Consider the following 24,000-nt stretch of genomic DNA (forward strand, 5'->3'; position numbering starts at 1 on the left):
ATCATTGGCTCATAGTGTGCATAGCATGATCGGCCCAGGTGCACATTCTCGTGTCAAGTTTGGTCGGTCATTAATCTCGAGCGCCCGTCACGGAAGCTGTCCGTTGCAAGGGTGTTTACATGCCCCTAAAGGGGATGTTCCACATTTGAAGATATTCGAGGAAAGCAATCAGATGTGATGAAATAAGCATATTTATAACTGTTGGTGTACTTTAAAGTGGCAAAGTATGTTCTAGACAACATAATGTCTCAAATAAGTAAACATCCTCCTCAATACGTCATTGATTACGTCGTCGTACCTTGCACGACGTTGATTTGAAAGCCATTTTGTGGACGAAAGATCTGGAAATCAAGTTCAGGAAGGCCAGATATGAGCGATTCGACAACTGTGTATGCCTGGCCTTGAGCATCGCAATTGGCCTTGATCGATTGGTCAATTCCATCGGCAGGGTTTGAAGAACGTTATTGTGGTACCATGGATGCCTGGGGGACCTTGAAAAAGTCTCCCGAAACTGTCCGCAAATCTTCGCGGGCATGTGTGTTAGAAACCAGCATCTCAAGAGGTAAGGGTCGTGAGCTGGACCGAATGATCTTCAAGATGGCTACTTCAGTTCAAACCTCCAAATAAATGTAGAGCGCTTCCTTTTGCTCAGCCACCAGGTGATTTGATTGTGAGCAGACGTATCGCAATATCCTAACAGCGAAACTGTTTGCATCCTAGCTGTTGTGTCCTCTATAGGTGTATACATGAAGTCATCGTACCATTTATTCTGATAACGGCACTGAGCAGTCACATGCTTGACCTGATAAAATAGCTGACGCGTACAATACTGTGATTTATGTTCTCCCAGGCTTTATATTGCATTCCTGCAAATGTGCATATCGTGTCAGATCATTGTATTATTTGCATGCTGAATAGCTTAATGGTTTTTTCCATGCAAGCAATAGGCGTTCAGGACCGCCAATAAATTCGCACTGGCACTGGGCTGTAGACAGTGTGCATGAATAATATGCACAATCATTATGCTATTTCGCGTGATTCATTACAGCTGTCATGCTGGGAATAGCCGCCAGGAGGTAGCGATATGCACCGCATCTCGCATTTCGCAGTCAGATGATGCCAGGAGGGCGGCGGAGCTCGGGCGCGTCACGTCTCGACGGCGCAGCTCGAACGTGACAAATGATGCGCCGCGGCGCGGCCGTCGCGGCGCGGCCGAATACGGCGCCGTCCGCGGCGGGAGGCGGCCTGTCGGATCGCCAGGACTGAGATGGTACCCAGAGGAGGCAGTCCCGACCCCCTCCAGCTGACGGTGAGATGGGGACCAAGACGTGGCCCAGCCGGAGGCGGTCCCGGACCGGGCTTGTGTTCAACTCAGCTTTTTTTTAGGCAGCTCAGGACCGGCTCACAGTGTTTGGGATCCGATTAAGTTTTTTTTAACTCATAGCCGTTTCCAAGCGGTTTGATTCAGCTCAGTCAGACTCATTGCTTCCGTTGAACCATTTGGCTTATGACTTACGCGACTCGCAAAATCAAAGATCCGATTCGGTTCGGCTTGTTGCCCTATGACTCATGGGTCATGTAGCTGTGTAATGTATATATCTATATATATATATATATATATATATATATATGTATGTATGTATGTATGTATGTATGTCATAGCATAGCATAGCATTAAAGCTAGGTACCAGTAGCCATTAGCAAGGTTACGTTTGAGCCCTTGAACCTAGCTTAGTCAGTGCGGCAAACAATACCTTTCTTGTAACTTGCTACCAATCAGCTCTCTCAGTCTCAGCTGTAGGCTAGCATAAATTTCCTGACACCTTCGACCCAGGCTCATTATTTCTTTAGAATGCAATGAAGGCAAGACTGCATGAACCTGACAGTGACGGTCTGCACCTAGTAAAGTAATGAATGAGGGGTCAGGTATAGATTAGCTCATTGTTTGTGACAATTTGATCACGGAAAATACGACCAGCCCCTTAGATGTTATATGAGGCGGACAACCTCCTCACTGATTTTAGCAAGAATATAGGAATGACGAATGTCTGTACCACGCAATATTCTCTGGTTTCTGGATGAGACTTTGGCAAACTTTTGGTAAGAATCAGTTATAAGTGGGCCTGCCGCTTAACAATTACAACAAGCTTTCTGCTGATTTTAGCAAAAAGCTTTGCAACTAGTGCTGCATGCTGTTCATCTAACACTGAAATGGTTTTGTCAGTTTGCCCGGGGCGTGCTGTGTTTCCTCATGTTACCATTTTAATTCGAACCACATGGCCCACTGACAGATATTGCCAGCAATGATTGGCTTATGATTCAGCTGACGAAATTTACGAAAGAATGTGATTCAGCTCATGGCTTGAAGCTCGATTGGTCCTTAGCGAGCCGAGTTAGCCCGCGGCTCACTCCAAATCAGTTGGTTCGTGAGCCGATTCACGACTTAGCTCGAGTCGAACGCAAAGTCTGGTCCGACTCCTCCGGCTTGAGGGTCAAAGCAGGACCGAGATGGGGCCCGGGTGGCCCAGTCCCAACTCCGGCTCGAAGGTCGAGACGGGGATTCGAATTACGACCAAGGCAATGCCGTACCGAGAGGAAGATAATCCCCGGTCCCGACCTCAACCAGTCCACCGCCACCGGGCGCATACACCGGACGCATTGGTCCGGCTGTGGAGGAGAACCCAGCATGCGCTACCCGTGGACTGGCCGGCAGTCCGCAGTGGGCAGAGGAGACGCTGTGGCAGAGGGAGATGCTGGGGCAGAGGGAGATGCTGGGGCAGAGAGGGAGATGCTGTGGGCAGAGGGAGATGCTTGTGCGCCGCGGCTCCCCCGGGCCGGACCGCGACCCTCTCCGGGCGGGCGGGCAGCACAGAGCGCCTGACGCGCACACGCGTGATTACGCTCATCAGCATTCGGCGCCGGCTCCGGGGACGGCGATAGTGCGGCCGCTGGCTTGCCGGTCGGGGACGCCGTGCCGCCTCGCCGACACCGCAATAAGCCAGCGCAGGATGTCGGGCACTGCCCTCAGCTGGCGGCCAGTCCGCATGCTCCAGGCCGGCGGGGCTCATGCGGCCGAGAGACGGCGGCGTCCCTCGTCTTTGTCCAATTCTGCGTGGCGTTCGATGCGTGTGCGTTCATGCGTCCATGGCGGGGCTCGGTCATGTGTGTGTGTGCTGGTGGTGCTGTGTGTGGTGTGTGTGTGTGTTGTGTTATGTGTGGGCTGTGTGGTGGGCTGGAAAAGACCGCGGGGTGCCGGCACCCCCGACCCACTTACCGGCGGGTGGGCCTGCCTCCCTGTCCGAGGCGGTGTGGTCCCTGCGCTCAGTGGCCGATTCCTGTACGGCTGGAAAATAGCCGTGGCCTGGCCACGACACCCACCAGCGTGAGCGTCGTCTGGTTCTGGTCCGCCTCCGGTTGGTTTTGCGCGGGCTGGATCGGTCGAGGTAGGCGGGAGTGCTCACGCGCGGGTAGCGGAGCCCGGTCTCGACAGCTCCCCGGGTGCGGGGGAAAACGCTTGCATTCGGCAGGCTTCGACAGGCAGACAGACAGGCAGGACAGACAGACGACAGACTTCCCTTCTGCGCGGTCGACCCCCACCTCAGACGTCAGCCGTAGGACTGACGCCAACTGCGGCTCAGAGGCAGGGAAGCATAGGTTTTGGGCGATTCGACTGCATCCCAAATATGCATGCGTAATATACATCTTCCATTGTACGTGACGTAGTCATATGTATATCTCATATAGATATACCCATTGTATGCGATCCAATTCCGGAATAGCTTCCGATGAGGCCGATTCCTGAGGCCGGTGCTTGTGTCTACATTGACATAATTCCTCATAGATGCAAACAACGCTTCATGCAAACAGAGCATTTAATTCTCTGTTTGCTGCGCATACCATCCTTCAGTAGAAGAACTAGCTTTTTGCCTACTCTGACTTGGATTTCTCCATGTTTTCCATACTGCTAGGTTCTACCTTAATTCGCACAAAAAAATTGCTGAATTCCAAAGTCGATTTAAATTCGTTTTGGAACCGAGGACATATATGGTGACCCGGATTCCACCTTCACAGAACAACCAACGCCCGGCAACCTCTCCCGACCTGCGTCATTCAACACAGGTCAAGTTGCTTGCCAACGCCACACCCCTACAGCGGAACATAACCTTCCTTAACTGTTCCAGAAGCTTAAGGTGCCGTTTCCTCGCAAGAGGTCCTGCCCATTGGTATGCATGACCGTAAGAAGTCAGAGGCGGTCGTACCACGCTGATTAACGTGTTCCCGATTCGGTGCTGAAGTAAACGACATTGGTACCACTATCATGCATAGGCACCAGTCCGTTCACTGTTGGAATGGGGCTTATATAACAAGGGGCTTCTCTCAGCGTCCGTGAGCTGTAATTTGGGCATTAGATTCTCGCCCCCTTGGCCCCCCCTTTTTTGTCGTATTTTGGATCTTCTCCCCTCAGCGCCATGTGTGCCATAATTTTGAATCTCGTCCCCTCAACGCCTCGTTCGTTGTAATTTGGGTCTAAGCTCAGCGCGTTGTGTGTGGTTTTTAGGATCTGACTCCTACATCTCTGTTACCGCGCCTCACCTCCCATGGACCCTGGATGCTGGTATTCCCTTCGGCCTCCTCCCGGACCGTCGTTACTCGGAGCGACTCGTCGCGCACAAAAACTCGGACATCTGCTGATAAACTCCGTCTGAGAGGCCGCGACAGGTGGCTGCCGCCTGCAAAAAGCCCGCCTGGCCCGGCCGCCGCCGCCGCCCGGGACGGCGTCCGGCCGTTGTCTCTGGAGGTTCGCGGACGATGTTCATGAGCGCGTGCCCAGCTCCCTGCGGGCCGGCGGGCCGTGTTGCGCCTGTCAGCGGCCGCCGCGCTCGTGTCACTGCTCGGCGGCGGCGCGCCGCCCCCTCAGCAGCTACCAGATGGACCACACGAGTGGGACGTGCCCGCTCGCCGGAGGTCGTGACCGGCCGCCTCCGCCGCCTCCGCCGCCGACCACGGCCGCCCGTAACACATTCCAGCGCCGTTCTCTGCACGGAAACGGCAAGCGAGCCGCCAACAATTCACACAGAAAACGGACCATAGGTCGAGTCGTTTCCTGGTCACGTGCGACATGCGGTCATGCCGATGGCGGCGCTTTTGCTCAGGCGCGGAGGTCGTTGGGCGGCTCGTCCAAGCCCTCTTGATTCGGAGCGGTTCGGGCGGCTCAAGCTGGCGCGGCTAAGAAAAGCTTTGCCAAAGACCGCGGCTCAGTCGCGGGTGGTCGGGGAGGTTAAGCCAGGTCACCTGCAGGTATCCGCTGGCTGTCTCCACGGCAGGGGCCTGCGACCTCGCCCGTACGCCCGCTCACAGAGAGCTGCGTGAGCAGGTACCGAGCGCTTATCTAAGCGGACTCCGATCCCTAGGGCTTGGGTGGAGATGGAAGCGGACAAGAGTTGAGTGGTTCGGGCCTCCACTCTTAATTTCATCCTTGTCTGTGTCGCCTGCCCCGCGGTGATGGTCCCATGGCCTCTAACGAACTGACGCCTTTCAACCGAAGAGTTCCTTAACTCATCAAACCAAGGCTCGGGAGATTCAAGACGAGCAGAAGTTGGGCCTCCGCCGTTATCATGCTTTTTCATAATACGAGTGATATGGATCGATGCGACGCCCTGGCGTTTCATAATAATAAAAATACGGCTTTGCCAAAAACACCAGTTGGATTTTTTTTCAAAGATATTTTGCGATTTGGTGCTACCTTTTATGTTGTTTGACCAATAACTGCGTCCGTTATGCCATGTGAAAGGTCAAATTTTCGGGAAATCGCACTTCTCCAGACTTACATCGTACATACGAGACCATGCCTCATGGTGACACAAAGTATACACGGGCGTATTTCGCATTCAGTTCTTAGTACCCTGGTGTATATTTTTTGGGTGTTTGGGCATCATATGTAAGATATGGAGCTCCCTTAATGTCACAATGTTGGAACACCGTGCGTTCCGTGGCATTCGTCGTTTGCCGCCCCGACAACCCGCGCAGGCTGTAGATCGTAGTGCAGGATTCGCAGAAAAGTACTACTGTAACGAAACCAGAGAAGCTAGGAACAGATTGTTAGTGTCAAAACACGTGCAATGGATGCCCCATAGACTGCTGAAAATTTGGGAGCGATCGCGACACCCGCCGAAGAGGTGTCTAAAAAAAACCTGAGGCGGGAGGGGGCCGTATCGAACCCCAATCACGGCGTGAGTTAATTAGTGCGCAAATTTAGAAACAGTTCGTAGGGGCCTCTAAATTGGGATGGATGCGAGTGCTTCGTGCAGTGCAGCACGGACGTGTTCCCAGTCTGAGAGACCCGCGCTAAACTTGTACAACAGCTTACACGCGACATCTGGTTGTACGCTCGCACCCGAACCCGCATCCAATTGTTATTATTTTGGACTCGTCGCCTAATGCGGCAGAACGCATTTTTTGCGGGCGGCATCTGAGGGGCGATGATGCATACACTTCTCCCCGACCTTTCGCCAGTTATTTGCGTTGGCCAAGGGAGGGATCGTACGCTGTCAGTGCATGCTACGATACATAGCAACGCGGTCAGGGAAGTACTCTCAATCGATCATGACATCTCGTGGGTCCGCGGTACTATTGATCAATGCGCGTGGATTGCACGGCTCAGTTCCGGTCAAGCACGCGATGAGTCATTGACGCGATGGCTAACTTGGACAGGCACTGGACTCACCTCTGGAATCGAGCTCTCTTGTGTTCGCATGGATTTAAATGCTAGCACGTCTCCGTGGTGCTTGCATTCGGAAATGACGACGATGGCCGGTTTAGACTGCAGCGCTATTAACACGTTGCAGTCATGGGCATGCTTTGACGAAGATTACGTTTAGCGTAACATCGTTGCGCGGTTTACATTAACCCAACACAGCATGAATGATCTTTCAGCTTACGCAATTCGCTAATCGTTCTATCGTAATTACGCCCCTCATATCCGAAACATTACATTGTTCATATGTATTGCACCACCCGCTAATAGGAAATGTCTTCAGGTCACGCACATTTCAATTTGGTAGTGTGCAAGCTAGACATGCGAAGTTGCGGCGGGGCGGAAAACCTGACTGGTAGCCATAACGGCTGACATGTCGACATCTTGCCGGCACCAGGGCATTTTTGCCTTTACTGCACGGTTTACAGGCCCACACCATCACCAACAGCAGCCAAACCCGGCCGGCTTTAGGTCTGTGCATATGCCCTCGGGCTGGTAACGAAACAATGCCGGTACCATGCTCTAGAAAGTCTTGAATGTGTAGTGCGGATATGCTCCATACACTTACCTGTAACATAGCTGTTTATTGCTGGGTCTCGCTGGAACATGTCGGCGGTGAAGATATTTCACCCAAGGGATAAATGGTCATCTTGAAGGCCTTTCGGTGCAGCATACAGCACTGCCCTTCTTAAGACCTAAACGTCTGTAGTTTCTGAGCTGCACATCCGCGAAAATGGGGAGAGTGTTTCAAGGAGAGTATTTCAAAGCCACCTTGGCATTCACGACGTCAAAATGATGTCATTCAAACCCTGCCATTTTATAAGCCATGCGGCGATCAAGACGGAGACAAATATAGTGGTTCGCGTCGTTCATATCTGGCGTTCGTGAGCACGATTTCCTGATATAACGGCCGTCAACTGTTTCTCGATCAATGCTACGCAAGGTGCGATGGCGCAATCCAAACAACGAGCATTAAAAAACATATTAACTAAAACAGAGCACAGTGTGGTGTTTAGAGTAGTCTTAAGTACTTAAAGCATACCGATTGTTATAAGTGAGCCTGTTTCATTCAAACCTGATGCTTGCTTGCAAGTATCTCATAATGAGAACATTCTCTTAACCTCCATTCTGGCACGGTCTCGCAGTGATCTGGCATTTGTGAGGCTATCCTTTAGCGTTTTCAGTCTTTTACACGCTCATGAAGCATTTTTAGCAGGTCAGCTCACTGAAAAAATGAGTCATTCCCTGCAGCATGGAACCGTCAAGCTGCCCCGGGAAGAAACGGTCACGTCGTTGATACAATTAAGAAGTCCTCTGCCAGCATTTATCGAAGTATGTGAATCTATGCCTCGTAATTGATTTCGCCGCAGGCTGCCATAACGTGCTAATCAGCCAGTAACATGAACTCAACTAAGAGCGGGTGGCGAGGCGGCCCCCAATGCCCTTTCGCCAGCGGACGACACAGTTTGGGTGCATTTTGCACACGTGGAACGAGCTACGTGCACCTCTATTCACTCTGAGCCCCGGTAGAGGTCCGCGCCGCGCGGAGCGGCCGGCCGCGGCCCGCGGCCCGCGATCGCGGCCCGCGATCGGCGACCGCGCCGGCCGGCCCGCCGACCATCGCGTGTCGACGGCTCCTTTGGCCGTTCACACTGCGCTGCGGGAATACGCCACTCGAGATGAATGTGTCCCTATTGAATGACTCCCAGCCGGCGGTGCAGAGGCCCGAAGCCAGCAGGCGTCTCAGTGTCAGCTGCCGCGCAGGAGACCGCTGTAAAACAAATAACGTTTTGGGCGGAACTCGTCGGTCGTTGTAATCAAGCAGGCAATTTGTTCCGAACATGAGCTACGCGAATGGAGCTCAATTTGTTTTTAGCATGCTTCATATATCTTGAGTTAAGGGCTTCCAGATCTGTCAGTCCTTTTTGACGTCGACTTACAAGCAAGAATATGATATAGATGAATTATGTGGTCTTCGGGCGCTTTGAGAGTGCGATCGTACAGCGGTCCATTATGTATGACTTAGACCAGCAGGCATATAATTCCACATTTCTTGTTGTGGGATGGCAAATCGACTGCGTCACACATTTCATTAAAATGATGAGATTTAAATCGCGCTCCTCTCAGATAAAATGGATGTATGCTTCGCTGTGAGTCCTTGTGCTGGCTAATATGCCATGGAGTCGCGGCCAGTGACGTCAAACTCTACGCCTCGCCGAAGACGTACTGTGAACCTGGCCCGACGCACGTCAAGGCGACGCCGCTGGCTGCTTTCAGTCGCTTGTCACGATTGGCTATGGCCTCCGAGCGAGAGGAATTGTTTGACGTGTGACAGACGGGGATGGCGGAGGGGAGGGAGGGGGGGGGGGGGGGGGGTTGCGGTGGGCGGGTCGGATTGCGCTTCTCTGAGAGCTCTGAACTTGGGCTATGGCTCAGGCTGACAGGTGGTGAATTACCTAGTTCGCGAATACTTGAAGACACGGCGGGTAGGCCTGTATCGCTATCGTCTTGACAACGGTGTTCATCGTCGTCACTTCTGACCCGTCACTGACTCCTGCCTGTCGTGTTATGCTCGTGTATATAAGGGAAAAAGAAGTGACGCATGCCAAGTTTTTACCAAATGCGTTCAAAATATGCCATTTATCCTCGACCTTTGACACTCACACAGAGAAGTTCAGCGCTCAAATACAGTATCAAGAAATAAAAGCGGTGCACATTGCGCCTCAGACATCAATGTTCAAGTTGCGTGCTCAGCACACATTTATACGTAACCCGCAACAACGCTGATGTGTGTTAATAAGGCCGTATCCAGTCTCTTGTAACCAGGCATCTCAGCTACGCGCAACAGAGCGTTGGACGATATCGCTCACTTGTTGGCTTTTAGATATAAGGGGAATGTACAAAAATGAATCCACTTAGCAGGCTCAGACCAATTTCATTCTAAGCAAGGTATGTTTGGTAAGTTCGCCAAAGGAGCGTGTCCAGCAGTGTCAAAGTGAGGAACGTTATATGTACGCTACGGATCCATTCACTTATTTTTGTGGAATATCTAATTGCGCTACTTGCACGAACTGGCTCTAAACAACGCAGCCAAATCGGCTAATGTTGTGCTCCGAATTGTGAAGAAGACGACAGAACCCCAAACGGCGGACGGCCATCAAATTTTTCAGGCCAGGGACTTCCAGACCAAGCACGGCAAGGTTCTGAGTAAGCTGAGTGGAAGTTTTGCGCTAGCTACCTTATAAAGCGAACCTTTTCACTTGTTGAAAGACTTTATGTTGTTACATTCTTTTGAGGAACAACGTGACCATGTAAAATATGTTTGCATTTCTTCCTGTGCCTATGAGGCATAACATTCCTTGAAAAACAATGTTACAGACAAGAATGCGCTCCGGTCACCAAATATCCAGCTTAGCCGGGCTCAATCCACGGAAAATAAATGCAAGCCACCAGCAGGAGAACACTGAACAGATGCCACGGCGAACAGATAGAACCATATGGTTTGAACAAATTGTAGGATAACAAAGTGTAACCCGGCCAGCGGCATAGTGGTCCAGGAACAGATGCAACCCGGCCAGATGACGTCCCAGCAGTAGTAGCAATGGGCTGTCAAACGCAGATCATGGCTATGCAACGGTAACAGCAGCAACAACAGCAGCAACAACAACAGGCAATAGCAGCAGCAGCAGCAACAGCAGCAGCAGCAAAGTTTCCAGCAGCCAGAAACCAGATGGCCTCGCACTCGGTTGGTGCGAGGCTATTTCAACGAGCTCTGAATCTTCAATTAAGATGAGCAGTAATGCATCCAACTGGCGAAGATTTCATGGGTCTATTTGATGAACCTGATGACTGCCAAATTCGGATAAGATAGCTAATAATTGGACCATTTCAGTGGCGATGAGAAAAGTGGGCTCCATTCAGAAGAGATAGGGAAACAAAAGCGATATAACCACCATCGTGTTTCGAGCGAAACGACCTATTATGATCAGCCGGCACGGCAACGGCAAACGCGGCGAATGTTCTAATTCGCGCTGCATATGCGGCACATTTAGAACACTGCAAGTCTCACTTTGAACTTAGCACAGATGCAAAGTGAAGGTTCAAATAAAGCAAACCCCAGACTGCGTTCGCTTTGACCCCATGGATTATCCATGGGCACTCTTACATGCTTTGATTGGTGCTCCAGGAAACCAGAAAGCCAGCTGTTGAACAATTTTTTTCTGGAAGCCGACAAAGTGCCGGAAGTCGGCTGTTTGGAAACGCTTGGTTATTAATTTTGCTGGCAACAGTGCACACAGTTCATAATTACTTTATGACGGCCAAGAATTACGTTCTAACCGAACGTTCCATTTGTTACATACAATGCGTCATCTTCGGATAGCGAACTATCATTTCCCATGGGCGCATTTCATAAAAACTGCGGCTTACTAAGTGTCCTCGCCGTTTGCCATTAAATACAATGCGAGGCTATTTGGAACATTCGCTGTCGCAGTACTGCCTGCAGTCCACTGCTGCTCAACAGGTGACAACGCGCAGGCTGAGGGGTGTGCATCCTGGGCGTGCGGGGAGTGGCGCCTCCGCCCGGCCCCGTCGAGAACGCCGGTAGGACCGCCGCTCCGGCTCGTGGGGAGCGGCGTCGGACAGGCGCCGCTCTGGCGGAGCGGCGGTCCGTGCCGGCGGCCATGGCCAGCACCCCGGCGCGGCCGACTCCTGACCTGTTGACCGTTAAACAGTCGGTCGTTTGCATACCACCACTCGTGCAGACAGGCGGCGGCAAGACATTGCTTGCGATGATTGACGTTAATGGTTTGTCCGGCCTTTCGAAAATATTTCAAAAACATGATCTGGTGAATTATCAGGACCTGCATTAATGGAAATAGCACTGAGGAGCGAAAGTGCATGGCCAACAGGATGTTACGCGCAACCAAATTTATCAATTTCGAATCCAAATTATGCGGTCAGCATTTCAGCCAGCACTGGACTGTGTTGCTAAGGTCTTGTACGATTAGCGCGCGCGAGGCGGCGTTCACCACTGTGAAGTTCATGGTTCTGGATGATTGTGGAGTTTCACACTGCATGTAAATTGTAAACAAAAGCTTTCAAGATGTCAAAACAGCCCTATTCAACATGTGATGCTTTTTCAAGATATTGCCAAATGATCATGACAGAACGACATTGCAACTATGTCTGATCATCTGCTCAAGACAACAATCGGGGGCTCTGATGGTGTAGTAATATACGCCATTGATGGCATGTCAACAATAAAGAAACAAATTATGATTTTGTGCCCATTATGTCGTAATGATACCAATAAAATATGAAATATCCACCTCTACGCTGTGTTCTTGTAAAACGCGGCAGGTGCCTGTGCCAGTGATGTTCTTTCTGGACATCTCCGTCGCGTGTTTGATAAATAAAGTAGGTGTTACGGTTAACGACTTCATTGAACCGGCAGTGAAAATGTCCATATTGGTGACAATAACTCAGTCGGCGTTGAAATGTTCATTTTTTGGTTTTTATTCATTCGGTTTGGTGATAAGCGTCTATTTTTGTTACGTGAAGCTCATTTTGGTGAGGGGTTTATAGAGGGCTGTTATTTAGCACGCCTGCTATTAAAGGCGTGCTGACGCGGCGAAGCTTGCGTGCGTCAATAAAACGTTGACATACAAATGCCATTTAAACCATTATGTCAAACATTATGTCAAACGTAATGGTTTAATTGGTCAACACTTTGCGTATGACGTCACTCGACGGTCTATAGGGTCAATTCGGCTGCGTTGTTTCTCTATCGAGCAACATCCGAACCAATACTGTATATTAACCCGACATTGCCACAGCTGTGCATATTTGGACGTCATCAACGCTGGATGTTATGCACGCCGAATGCTATGATTTTAAGATGTTGCGACTTTGGATGCTGCGAGCTTGAATGCTTTTGCTCTCCTCTCAGGGGTGAAAAGGTGCCTTTTCTATCATCGACGGAATTTTGTACCGTCTGAATTGCTACCTGGAGCGTATTAGAAACCGTTTCAATATAACTCTACGTGCGATAAATCATGAAACAAAGACAAATGAAATGCAATGCGGCATAACCATCAACATTTTTGTTTCGGGAGATCATTTGCACAAATTATCATTTCCTGGTTCCATCAAACACGGAATGATGGCTGGGATTTATCTAATAAAATTTAGAGGCGTGTACTTTCCTATTCAATGGGAGGGGATTGTGCCTTCTAACCATGGATGTAGTTTCACATCTTGATCATTCATGTTACTCTATTTTTCAATGATCATCATTTAAGGGTTCAACCCCCCAAAACTTATTTTGAGAACCTAAGCCTCTGCTTCCAACCCTGGAAAGAAAGTGCGTCAAATCTGGGGAGAAAACTGTTTGAAGTTTATTTCGGAGGCAGACTGAACTATGTTTTGTTATTGCGCTGCACCCCCTCCCTCGCCCCCACGTATTTTGCAAAACTGCATTTACAGCCTGCAGCCGTACAAACTGCAGCCGCACATTTACAGATAGCATGGTTCTGCAGGCACCTGAAGGCAATATCACTTTGGGTTTTGTGACGTCATCATGCAATTAGCTGGAAGCGTTGGCGACCTTCGCTATCTTCGTATTCATTGGTATTGTCGGTGCAGGCCTTGCACTTCCTAACATGATCCCACCAAATGAGTGCAAAACCCATGCAGTGTCGTTAATAGCAACTACAAACTACATTTTTGAGCATGCCTAGCACCTTTCTTTAGCTCTATATGAAGTATGATGTTAATTAAAAGCGTTTTGTCCCACGCCTGCCCACCGGTCAGAACGCTAAATCTGAGGTGCGACGGGCTGTGTGGAAAGCCTACACCAGCGATGCTCTGCATCTTTCCTCAGAGCCGCTGTTCCTCTCAGCAGCAGAAAGGCCCGGATGGATCCTGGACATGTCACGTTCGAATGTCCTTCGTGGACCCTTAAAGCTACAGTTCGGGATCCTCAACCAACAAGCCTCCTAGATCGGAAAGGCTTTTGAGCGCTATTACCTGGGACACCCTCCATGCTAAATCCTCGGAAACGCAGCACAGCGCCGCTGACGAATGACTACGTCCTTCTAGCCAGTCAGCTTCTCACGACATGATCACAATCAACGGCAGCCCAAAGCCTCGCACTCAACCCAATTCATTACCGCTTGGCGAACATTCGAGCCCATCTGTCTTAAATGGCACGACGCTTTAAAACTCTGTGTAGCAAACTGGCCACGCTCGACGCGAGATGCTGTGGCCACCCACGATTTTTACAACTAGTAATAAGGCTAGTTATTTTGTATTTTATGCTGTTTAATATATGAAGTGAATCTTGGCTTAAGAATCTGTGAAATGTACTGATCTGAGGGACATTGGGAAAGCACTGGTGGCTCGATTTGCTTATACAGCGAAACGTCACCGTTTCGTCACGTGTTCTACACATGCTCACGTTGCAAGCGTTAACGACCCAGACCAATACTAAGCTTTGGATTTCGTTTAGCTGGGATAGTAAGTTATAATACGGTCTGGTCTGTTAAAATTTGGTCCCATTTCCGCAATTTTGTGATCAATTGATTCGCAAAAGTGTCAGTTGCTGTCACCGATCATATCCGGTAAATCAGAAGCTTTTTCACCCCTGCTCCCTTGTCTCACATACTCGGGTCGTATATTTGCCACCACGCTGGGGTGACACAGCAACGACTATGTCTCTGACTCAAAATTGCGAGGACGTGGTAAACGCATCCTAGGTACGACTGCAAAAGATACCCGTGCCAAAGTTTTATCAATTATCGGTAAAAATAGCTGAGTTATGTTTTACAATGCGTCATACCTCATGCTGCCCGGGCCCAGGCGAGCCCGGGCCCGCGGCGGCGGGTAGCGGGCGGCGAGGCCCAGGTCTGCCGCAGCAGCGCGGCGACAGGGCGACTGGCGCCGGTTATCAGTTTCACACGCAAACCGACGGTTCCCTGACTGGCGACGAGGTTGAAGGGTGTCAGGTTGCGTGGACGGCAGGACTGAATGGTCGAAAACAGCGCGAAAATAGACTCAACCGCTTGTTCACCGCCGAGGTCACCGCTTGAGCCTAAGTTTTTTGTGTGGTCTAATACCGCACGCTCTCGATTGCACTTTGAATTTTTGACTTCGACCAGGCCGTTCTTGAGATAAGCGGGGGGGGGGGGTCAAATCTGCCCCGCCGGTCAATGGTGTGCCGCTGAGGAGCCCGGTCAGTGCCGGGATAAATTGCATGCATATATCATCGTCCCACAAACCCGTTTCAGCCATGTCTATCTGGGAACACTCCTCAGCACATGCTCAGTTGCCTGGAAAGGTCAGAATACTGGGAGCCTGAAGGCCGGACCAGCTTCTTGAAAGGCACATCAGGCAGCGCTGGCGCTCGGCGCCAGCTGAGCAGAGGTGCACGACACCGTGCTCACGCGTCTCCGATTCGGAATCGATACAGGCGCGGCAGTTAGCCAGGGTGTTAAGACAAGGTGATACTGGGTACCCAGGTGTTCAATCGCTTCCATTGATCATGCGTCAAAAGTGTCATGGCACGTGACTGTGGAGCGATATGGGTAGGCCGCTGAGCGGGCGCGCGGAATCGGAAGAGCGCCGCGTACCGTATCAGAAACACGAGTATGGGCATGCCGCAGTCTGGCCGCGTGGCACGGCGGGCGAATATTGGTGAGTGATGAGATGCACATACCAATTATGAGGTTCTGCTGAATTGCACGGTGACTTAGGATTAGTCGTCAAGTTTTCTGGGCAACGGATGCCATTAGACACCGGCACGCCTGTTTCTTCGAGCGATGCGAAGGAACGGAAGTGCTTACTCATGTTTGCTACATGTTTCTGTGATGCACCTTCATTCCCTTCTCACAAGGAATGATATTCATAGTTAACCAGTTACGTGCTAACCATTTTATGGTATTTAAGCACTTAGTCACTTACAAGGATGGCAGCCTGCGGGATGGTCGCCATGTGCAATACGTCGGCTGATTTTCCTCAGACACCGAGTTATGGCTGAATAGGATACGCCATTTTTGTCCCATACTGTGGTCGCATTGCTCGAAATTATCTTACAACTAATTTGGGCTTGAAAAGAAGTGATTGCGGCCAGGACAGCAGCCGTAGTCTCAAGACAGGCACGGTGCTGTGCTTATTGTTGCCGCGCTCAGCCTGCCCCATTTTCTGCGAAACTTGCCGGCATGTGTGCCACGCCAGCCGCAGTTATATTCATGAGATGACGAACGCAGCGTATGTAATGAAGGGGATGTTGAGGAAGGGGTGCACGCTGTCAACATATCCCAGCGGTCCCCAGCGGTGGCCGGAGCGCACGCTGAGTGTTCCCAACGGTACATGGGATGTGAGCAGAGGTGAAATTTCGAGACATTCTTCACCACGAGGAAACTGAATTGATTATCCTCGTGCAACGTTCCCAGCACGTCTCCAATCCCTCAAATGTCGGCTACGCACCTTCGTGTAACCATCGGACACCCGTGCGGGGTGGGGGCGGTGAGTTTTCGAGGCCACCGTCGGGATCGAACCGAAGCGGCATGCTCCGTGTTCCGATAAGGTTCCCACCCGCCAGCCGCTGGAACCTGTCCAGACACCTGCGCAACGTAAAGTTACGCTTAGAAGTATCTGCCTCGCACCGGATTATTACGGTGACAGGTCTGTATAGGAAGCGTGGCAGCCCGACTGGGGCAGGGGTGCTAAGGAATATCGAAGCTTTTCTGTAGACACCAAACACGTTCCCGACCGTTCCATCTGACATTTGTGACTTGATGCGCATTTCTTTGCTACATACCTTCGTGCGTCAGTCACGTTGCTACTAGGCTGCTAAACATGTTAAGGCTACTGAAATAGATGACTGTTCTCTCATAGACGTCCTCCTTTATTTTTTCCTGCTGATCTTGGGCAATTCACGATGTGGTCTGAGCATTCCGCTGTAACATTTCCAGCCAAAATACATGGCAGTTAATGAGCTGTGTTGACTTCTTCCTGATGGGAAGACCTTGCGTCCTCTTTTTATATGCCAGGCTTCAACTGTTTGAGCGCGCATTGATACACGCAAAAGATAAGACCGCACACAGTGTTTGCCGTGGTGTAATGCCATTCGATTCAACGCAAGCTGCTCCAGCGTCTGGTGTCTTGCCTCATCGCGTCCCAGAGGTACCGCCAATCCTTCCGAATACCACGTGCTGACGCATAAACACCAGTTCCAATGGCGCCCGGACGGGCTCGAGCGCGCCGACGCCGTTTGCTTTGTTCGAAGCACAGCGCTGGCCCGCTCTAATAAGTCCTCTCAGCGTCGGCGGGCCCTTTTTTAGCCTGGCTGGACCTGGCAGGTCGACCCGTGGTGTCGCACGAGCGTGGCATGCTGCGTCATAAGGGCGGAGCCGTCGGCGCGTGCCGTCGGCCTCCAGCCGTCGCTGGGCCTGCGCCGCCGATTACGGAACCGAGAGAGCGCCGCGGCCGAAAATCAGCCGCCCGCTGCCGACTCATTCCGCCGGAGATTGGACATTAATTAACGAGCTTTGTCTCACGGCGAATTTATCAGCAGCAGATCGCGCGCGTGGCTGGCTTCTCGGCACGTCTGGCCCGGCCGCCTCCCTGACGGGCATCCTGGGAGACTTGGGCCGCCCGGCGAATCGTGACCTACGAACGTTGCAACGCTGCATGCAATCGTTTAACCTTTGCAGGGAGTTGCCACTTGCTAACAGGCGTTTTAGCTCTCCGGCACCAAACGTGATGTCATGACAGTTGCAGTTACCCGCCGGTTATGACTTCTCGCTCATATGATAATGACGGAACTCCTTGGAAGCATGCCACATCGCCGCGTTTGGATTACGTTTGGAGAAAATGAGCTGAAGAACCCGTCTGGCGCCGCTGCCCACTTCAGTGCCCGCTGATGGTGAAGTGCTCAGCGCGTCTTACTCGACGCATTTTGTTGCGCCTTGCCAGATAAAAATTAATGATGGTATAATCTGCTTATTAGTGAAAACGTCAACGGCGCTTTGTTTTATTGTTTGTGATGCCTCGTCATGGTCCTAGCGTGAAACCATCCTGATCTGGTTGGTTCAAGCCCTTGGTCTGCACGATGTGTGAAATGTGCTCGCGTCCTTCCCTTGCCTGCGTGTAGGTGGTTGCATCAAAGATCATCTTCATTGCATCATTCTTCTTTCATCCAGCTCGCGAATCAAAGGACATCTTACGCAGTAAATTATCGGCCTTGATGCCCAAGCCGTGTAACATGAAAGCCGGCATTCATATTTCATCCGACAGTCGCATTCAAAGCATCCAGGCTGGTCTTGTAGCCTGTGGGCCTGGACATTCGAAGCTATGTTTGTGGTGCAGACTGATGGACCCGGAGAAGCCTGGAACTACCCAGCTGTTGCTTGGGGTTCTTGGAGTTAATCAAATATCTCGCAGATATATATTTGAAATCAATGTCCTTGTCAGGCATGGCCTGTTAAAACAGCTGGTACCCACCACCCCAGTACAGGGATTTTAACGTAGCGGGCGATTGGCGCGGAAACCGTTTAATGTTTTCACGCAACGCCGTGGCGCGATTGTCCCGTTACATCCTGGCCTTTTTGGCCAGTTGCCAATTGACAGCCGCTGACGAGCCACGTAATCGGGGCCTCGGGGCGCAAACCCATACGCACGCCAGAAGTCGGTCACAGCGGTCCCCGCTGCTCGGACGGGGGCTGCGGGGCAGGTGATGCGGGTTGCGGGGCAGGTGATGCGGGCTGCGAGGCAGGTCATGTGGGCTGCGGGGCAGTTGACGTGAAATGTAGGGGTATGTGATGTGATCTGCGTGATGGATGGTTTGGGCTGTTTGGCAGGTGATGTAGGCTGCGCGGTCTGGAGACGGTATGGCTGTTCTCCGAGGCGGCAGGTCGAAACTTTCAGCATCACCTGGGTACAGTCTTTCACTGGCAAAATACTTACCTGATGTTTTCACTTATGACATCACAAGTGGCTACGTCACACGTAAGGGACTGTACTCAAAGGCCTTAGAAACGTTGTGACGCATTTACCTGCGATGTCATTGGTCGCAATTTGTAGACGGGGCTCAGCACGCGCTTGGGAGGGGGGCCAATTTTACTCCCGCGAAGTTTTTTCGGAATGATTTCCGAACGGCAAGACGTAGCCGCGCCAGAGTTCGTAAATATATAGACAATTGAATAGCAGATCGTTTTGTATCAAAACTTCAGATGTATCTTGTAAGGTCACGGACCTACGGCAGGTCAAAGTCAGGCCATGGATTCCGTGAAGATAGTCTCCAGAGAATCATTTAATGTGATGCAACAGTGAAGTGTTAGACGGAGTCATACATCTCTGTGATAATTTCCTAGACAATACAATAATTGAATTAACAAATTCCATTCATCTAAGTTTAGATATCAAGGTAAGACCAAGGTTAAAACCAACCTGTTTTTATCCCTGTAGAACCTGCTGTATTGGGTAGTTTCTGGTGCTAATTTTCAATTTATTGAGAGCGGGAAACGCATTATACACTTAACATTGACCTCTTAAAAGTCAGGGTAGGTCACTGACCTAGAATGACGCACGTCAACATTTTGTTGGGGGCATACTGCTTGGCGTAATCCTTGCGTAATCGATTCTTCAAATGCAAAAATCAAAGAAGTCTTGCATGATCTCGGTCACCACGACCTTTGAAAGGTCACACAAGGTTACCGAACTTAAAAAAGCAACAGTGGCCTCTCGCTTCGGACAGGTATCCAAGCTCGATGTGGTTGCGTGCGAAGGTCTGGGGTCACTCTGGACACCAATCTGGAGTTGAATTTGTTTGAGTGTGTACAACTGCGGTCCGCAAACAATCTGACCTCGCCTTCTCTCGTCCCCACTATTACATTTGCCCATGCTGGCGGACTTTTGGTACCACACCCGAGCGTGCCGGGCCCTTGGTGGTTTGTTACTGGGGCTGACCTTGGACACATCACCTACCCAAGGATGTCGTCCCCTACACCCTGCCGTCACTGAATCCGTGCTGGCCTTGTTGCAGGCCTGATGGTGCCGTTCCTGGAGCAGCTCGTGGTGAATGTGTCCGTGCTGACCATCATGGCCATCTCAATGGAGCGCTACTATGCCATCTGCAAGCCGTTGAGAGCTGGCTACACGTGGACCAAGATGCGCGCCCTGGTGGTCATCGTGATCGTCTGGCTGGCGGCACTCGTCACGTCCAGGTCAGTACTGCCGGCGGATGGAGAGGAGAGCGAGAGAGCGAGAGCGAGGGCGAGAGAGCGAGAGCAAGAGCAAGAGCAAGAGCGAGAGCGAGAGAGAGAGAGAGCAAGAGAGAGAGCGAGAGAGACCGAGAGAGAGCGAGAGAAAGAGAGCGAGAGCGAGAGAGAAAAAGAGAGAAAGCTAGAGAGAGAGAGAGAGAGAGAGAGAGAGAGAGAGAGAGAGAGAGAGAGAGAGAGAGAGAGAGAGAGAGAGAGAGAGAGAGAGAGAGAGAGAGAGAGCGAGAGAAAGAGAGCGAGAGCGAGAGAAAGAGAGCGAGAGCGAGAGAGAAAAAGAGAGAAAGCTAGAGAGAGAGAGAGAGAGAGAGAGAGAGAGAGAGAGAGAGAGAGAGAGAGAGAGAGAGAGAGAGAGAGAGAGAGAGAGAGAGAGAGAGAGAGAGAGAGAGAGAGAGAGAGAGAGAGAGAGAGAGAGAGAGAGAGAGAGAGAGAGAGAGAGAGAGAGAGAGAGAGAGAGAGAGAGAGAGAGAGAGAGAGAGAGACGTCGTCATTCGCAGCGCGCGAGCAAAATGACGGATATCAGATGGTCACAAACAGCTCTGACCGAGCATTCTGTTCCCCAAGTCGTCGGACGAACATGCCACTCACGGCAGGCAGTGTCCCTATAACTCTTAACGGTGGTGATAACAAAACGCTTGATGCAGCAGAAATAGTTCGCAATCTAGCTTGTGGTTATGTAAGGACTTTGGAGCTGGGCATTATTGCGAAATCTTAAGGCGACCCCGTGGATGCTAATATAAATCAGAGGCTGTCAGAACGTCAATATTTGACAACTCGGCAAGATGTGAAAATTTAACGGTATCCCTATGCTCTGAAATGGAAAGGTTCTAAATATTTGAAAATCCTTAGTGTGTTCTACATAATGTGAAGATAATCTGCAAAGCTGTAATGAGAAACTACTCATTTGCTTTGCTTATCCTGTGATGGCCGTCCGTAAAAGTTGATGTAGGGGATTTGAATCCCAGATCTTTTGATACCAAGTCTAACACCTTAAACCGTTTGTTCACTTACACCCCGGCGTAGCCCAATAAATCACAAAAACTCATAACGGTGTTATAGTATTGAACACCTGACAACATTCCACAACATCAATAACAACCATTAGCCATACTTTACGCCGGCGTGATTTATTACAATTGGTTTATCGACCAACGATGTATTTACTATGATAAGACGCTGACATATCGTCCCAATATCCGCGAGTGTCGGCATGGAATATTCTAACCGCAGTACGGAGCGCATAAGGTGGTGTAGTTCGTTTGTTGTTCTTCGACGTTGCCATCAGTTTTGCGTCGGTTGGATTCAGGTATCATCGCGCACTGCCGAGATTTAATCGGAGACAGAAGCAAAGGGCGCTGGGTCGAAGACGAATGGTTCCTTATGCCAGTCACAACTGGAAAAAAGTTCTTACCGCGTCTTGGACCAGCATAATTGTACTCAAGCGCTTTCCATTAGCGTTGCTGTCATTGCAGTACAAAGCTTAATTAAAATTCATTTCATGAATATTTCTGCCGCTGTGATGAGGAAATGAAAGTGTTAGTTTGGACGGTAGACACCCTTATCGAGCAAATGCGAGCTGCTTCGCAGCCCTGAACGACGACCCTTCCCAAGTTCAAACATTTGGTCAATGCTGCGACGGATGAAACAGAATCGGATTCGAGGCGGAGAGCGCGGGGGCCAATATCTGTTGAAGCCGACGGCCGGAGCCGGCCATAATATCGCTGTTTACGACGGGGCAGGGGACACCAGCCGGTCGCCAGATGCCACGCGGCCGTCACGTTCCGCCGGTTGTCATCCAGTGTGACACCATTCCGGACCGACATCATTGTCAGATATTGCCGGCGATCATTTCGTGGAATGTCACACACGACACAGCTGTCACATACCTCCGGCTGACGTCCCGTATGGTGATGCTCTGTACAACTGCCCCATTCCGCCAGCGGTCAGCCCGCGTGATATCACACTTGGCACCACTGTTGCATTATATAGCTAAAAATACAGACATTTTTTACTTACACGTACCCGCATGGTCCGATGAATATTTTGCTGGTGGGGGTCAATTAGAGATCCATGGGCCATGCCATTTGAGGCAAATAAGGTCAAGCAAGATCAAACTCAACATTGATGGCCGAAGTGCTTCCTGTTCTCACGCAACGGCCTTGAACCGAGATACTTATTTTAAGCAAATGTTCACTGGTGTTCATTTTAGGTAAGCGACCATATTTGACCTTTAGAATACCGTAATGACCAAATACCTGCGAGATTGTTTTGATTTTTAAAAATTTGCATAAGTATTAGTGGTAGGCTGGACCATACGTTCCCAAAAACAAATGGTTGATAAGGCACTTTGAGTCAGCGACCTACTTCAACCTTAAAGAGGTACATGGGAGATGTGAGCTGTGGTCCCGTTATCAATAAATTGGAAACAATCACCAAAAACTATATCATAAAACAAGCTCTTCAGTCAAGAGGGGACCCAGAAAAAACTCTCCGAGTGTTGTGACCACGGTCCTACCATCAAAGGTGATCCTAGGTCAATGGAGTTTGTTTGTTGGCATCCTTAGTTCAACGGCTTTATTGCCTAAGAAACTATCTCAGAGATTATGGCTTGATCTAACACTCCGTTGTCACATCAGATTAAGCATTTCCATTGAAATTGCCTTCGTTGACAGTCATGGTCTAACTTTCACCTGTCATAGAACATCGACCTTACACGGTAAATCTAATTTATCAGAAATCAAAAGATCTGCTATTCATTTGCCTACAACTGTGCAAAGTTTGGTGCGGTTACGTCACGTGGTTGAAAAATCATCATGTAGAAACCTTTGGGGGGTCAAATTTAGTCCCCCCTCCCCCCCCCACCTGAACACGTACTAAGAACACATATTGAAGGTTATCTGTATTTGGCTTGCGATTTTTACAGACTCGCTTAAATGAAAAAGTAAGAGCGATGTGTCATCACAGGATACACTCACCAGTAATCACTGCCCTGACTGGGAATTTCTGAACTTGTAAAATCCGCGCGTTGAAAACATGTACTCCCCGATCTAGACCCAACAACCAGAAATCCAGCGCTGGGTAGCCTATGAAAAAGCCTGGGTTACATGGATGGCGGACCCATGTACGCGTGACGGGCCGTGGTTTGTAGGGTTGTTTGAATATCACGGACTTTGGGCGCTGAGACTATGTCGTCATGTGACGAACTTGTTCAGGGTTTCGCAACAGTTCTGATTTAAACGACGCTCGCGGAACAAGATCGCGACTTTCAAAAGTAGCATTTGGGTAGCGCACATGGCATAACCGCTCAAATCATTTATCCGCTTTCCAGTTAAGGACATATTTACGCACACCACATCGCGTGTTCTAGCTACGAGTCTGGGCTAATGATCACACATCACGAATTCGTAAGAAAAAGGGCAAGGCGTAAAACACTTGTAGCATAAACCCACACTTTGCCATGATAATTGTCTGGGTGTTGACTCAACGTTGACCGGGTTCCACAGTAGCATGCCATTAATTAGAGGGCAGGTTTGTCTCCCCCCCCCCCCCTCCCCCTGTTTATCTCAAGAACGGCCTCCACCCCTTCAGCACGCCACTGCGGCAGACCTGAGTCCCGCCGCTCGTCGCAGCTGTTGAGGTTTTAAATAACCACGAAGCATGAAGTTGTATACATAATATTGTAAAGCTGGAAAGTGCATTGTCGGGAAAATTTGATATTTGACCGGGTATAATGGAATATATTGTTCACTTAAAAACGTAAAAGCCAATACAAATCGCGAGATCGTATTCAGCACAGCACACTACCCTTTATGTTTATATGTGCTACGCTTTATCTTTTTAAGTGTGGAGACGCCAGGGGGTCGCATCGTACCCTCATCAGTCCGCGAAAATAGCGAACTAGGGCGAGGGATAACTACGCATGACTGCTTTCTAGGTCACAGGTGAAATCTCTGAACGAAAAGTTAGTGA

At 50.3% G+C, this 24,000-nt stretch overlaps 1 protein-coding gene across 1 annotated transcript in view; it reads left to right on the forward strand.

Annotated features, from left to right (window-relative positions):
* The window catches only part of LOC119111575 (growth hormone secretagogue receptor type 1), a 66,251-nt gene that overhangs the window by 38,929 nt on the left and 3,322 nt on the right, over positions 1-24,000 (forward strand). The window contains exon 2 of the mRNA XM_037235385.1: positions 19,800-19,980. Within this exon, the coding sequence (XP_037091280.1) occupies positions 19,800-19,980 (181 nt within the window). The remainder of the gene's footprint in view (positions 1-19,799; positions 19,981-24,000) is intronic.

This window comes from Pollicipes pollicipes, unplaced genomic scaffold, assembly GCF_011947565.3.
Source record: "Pollicipes pollicipes isolate AB1234 unplaced genomic scaffold, Ppol_2.1 Scaffold_7261;HRSCAF=8764_pilon_pilon_pilon, whole genome shotgun sequence".
Classification (NCBI taxonomy): domain Eukaryota; kingdom Metazoa; phylum Arthropoda; class Thecostraca; order Pollicipedomorpha; family Pollicipedidae; genus Pollicipes; species Pollicipes pollicipes.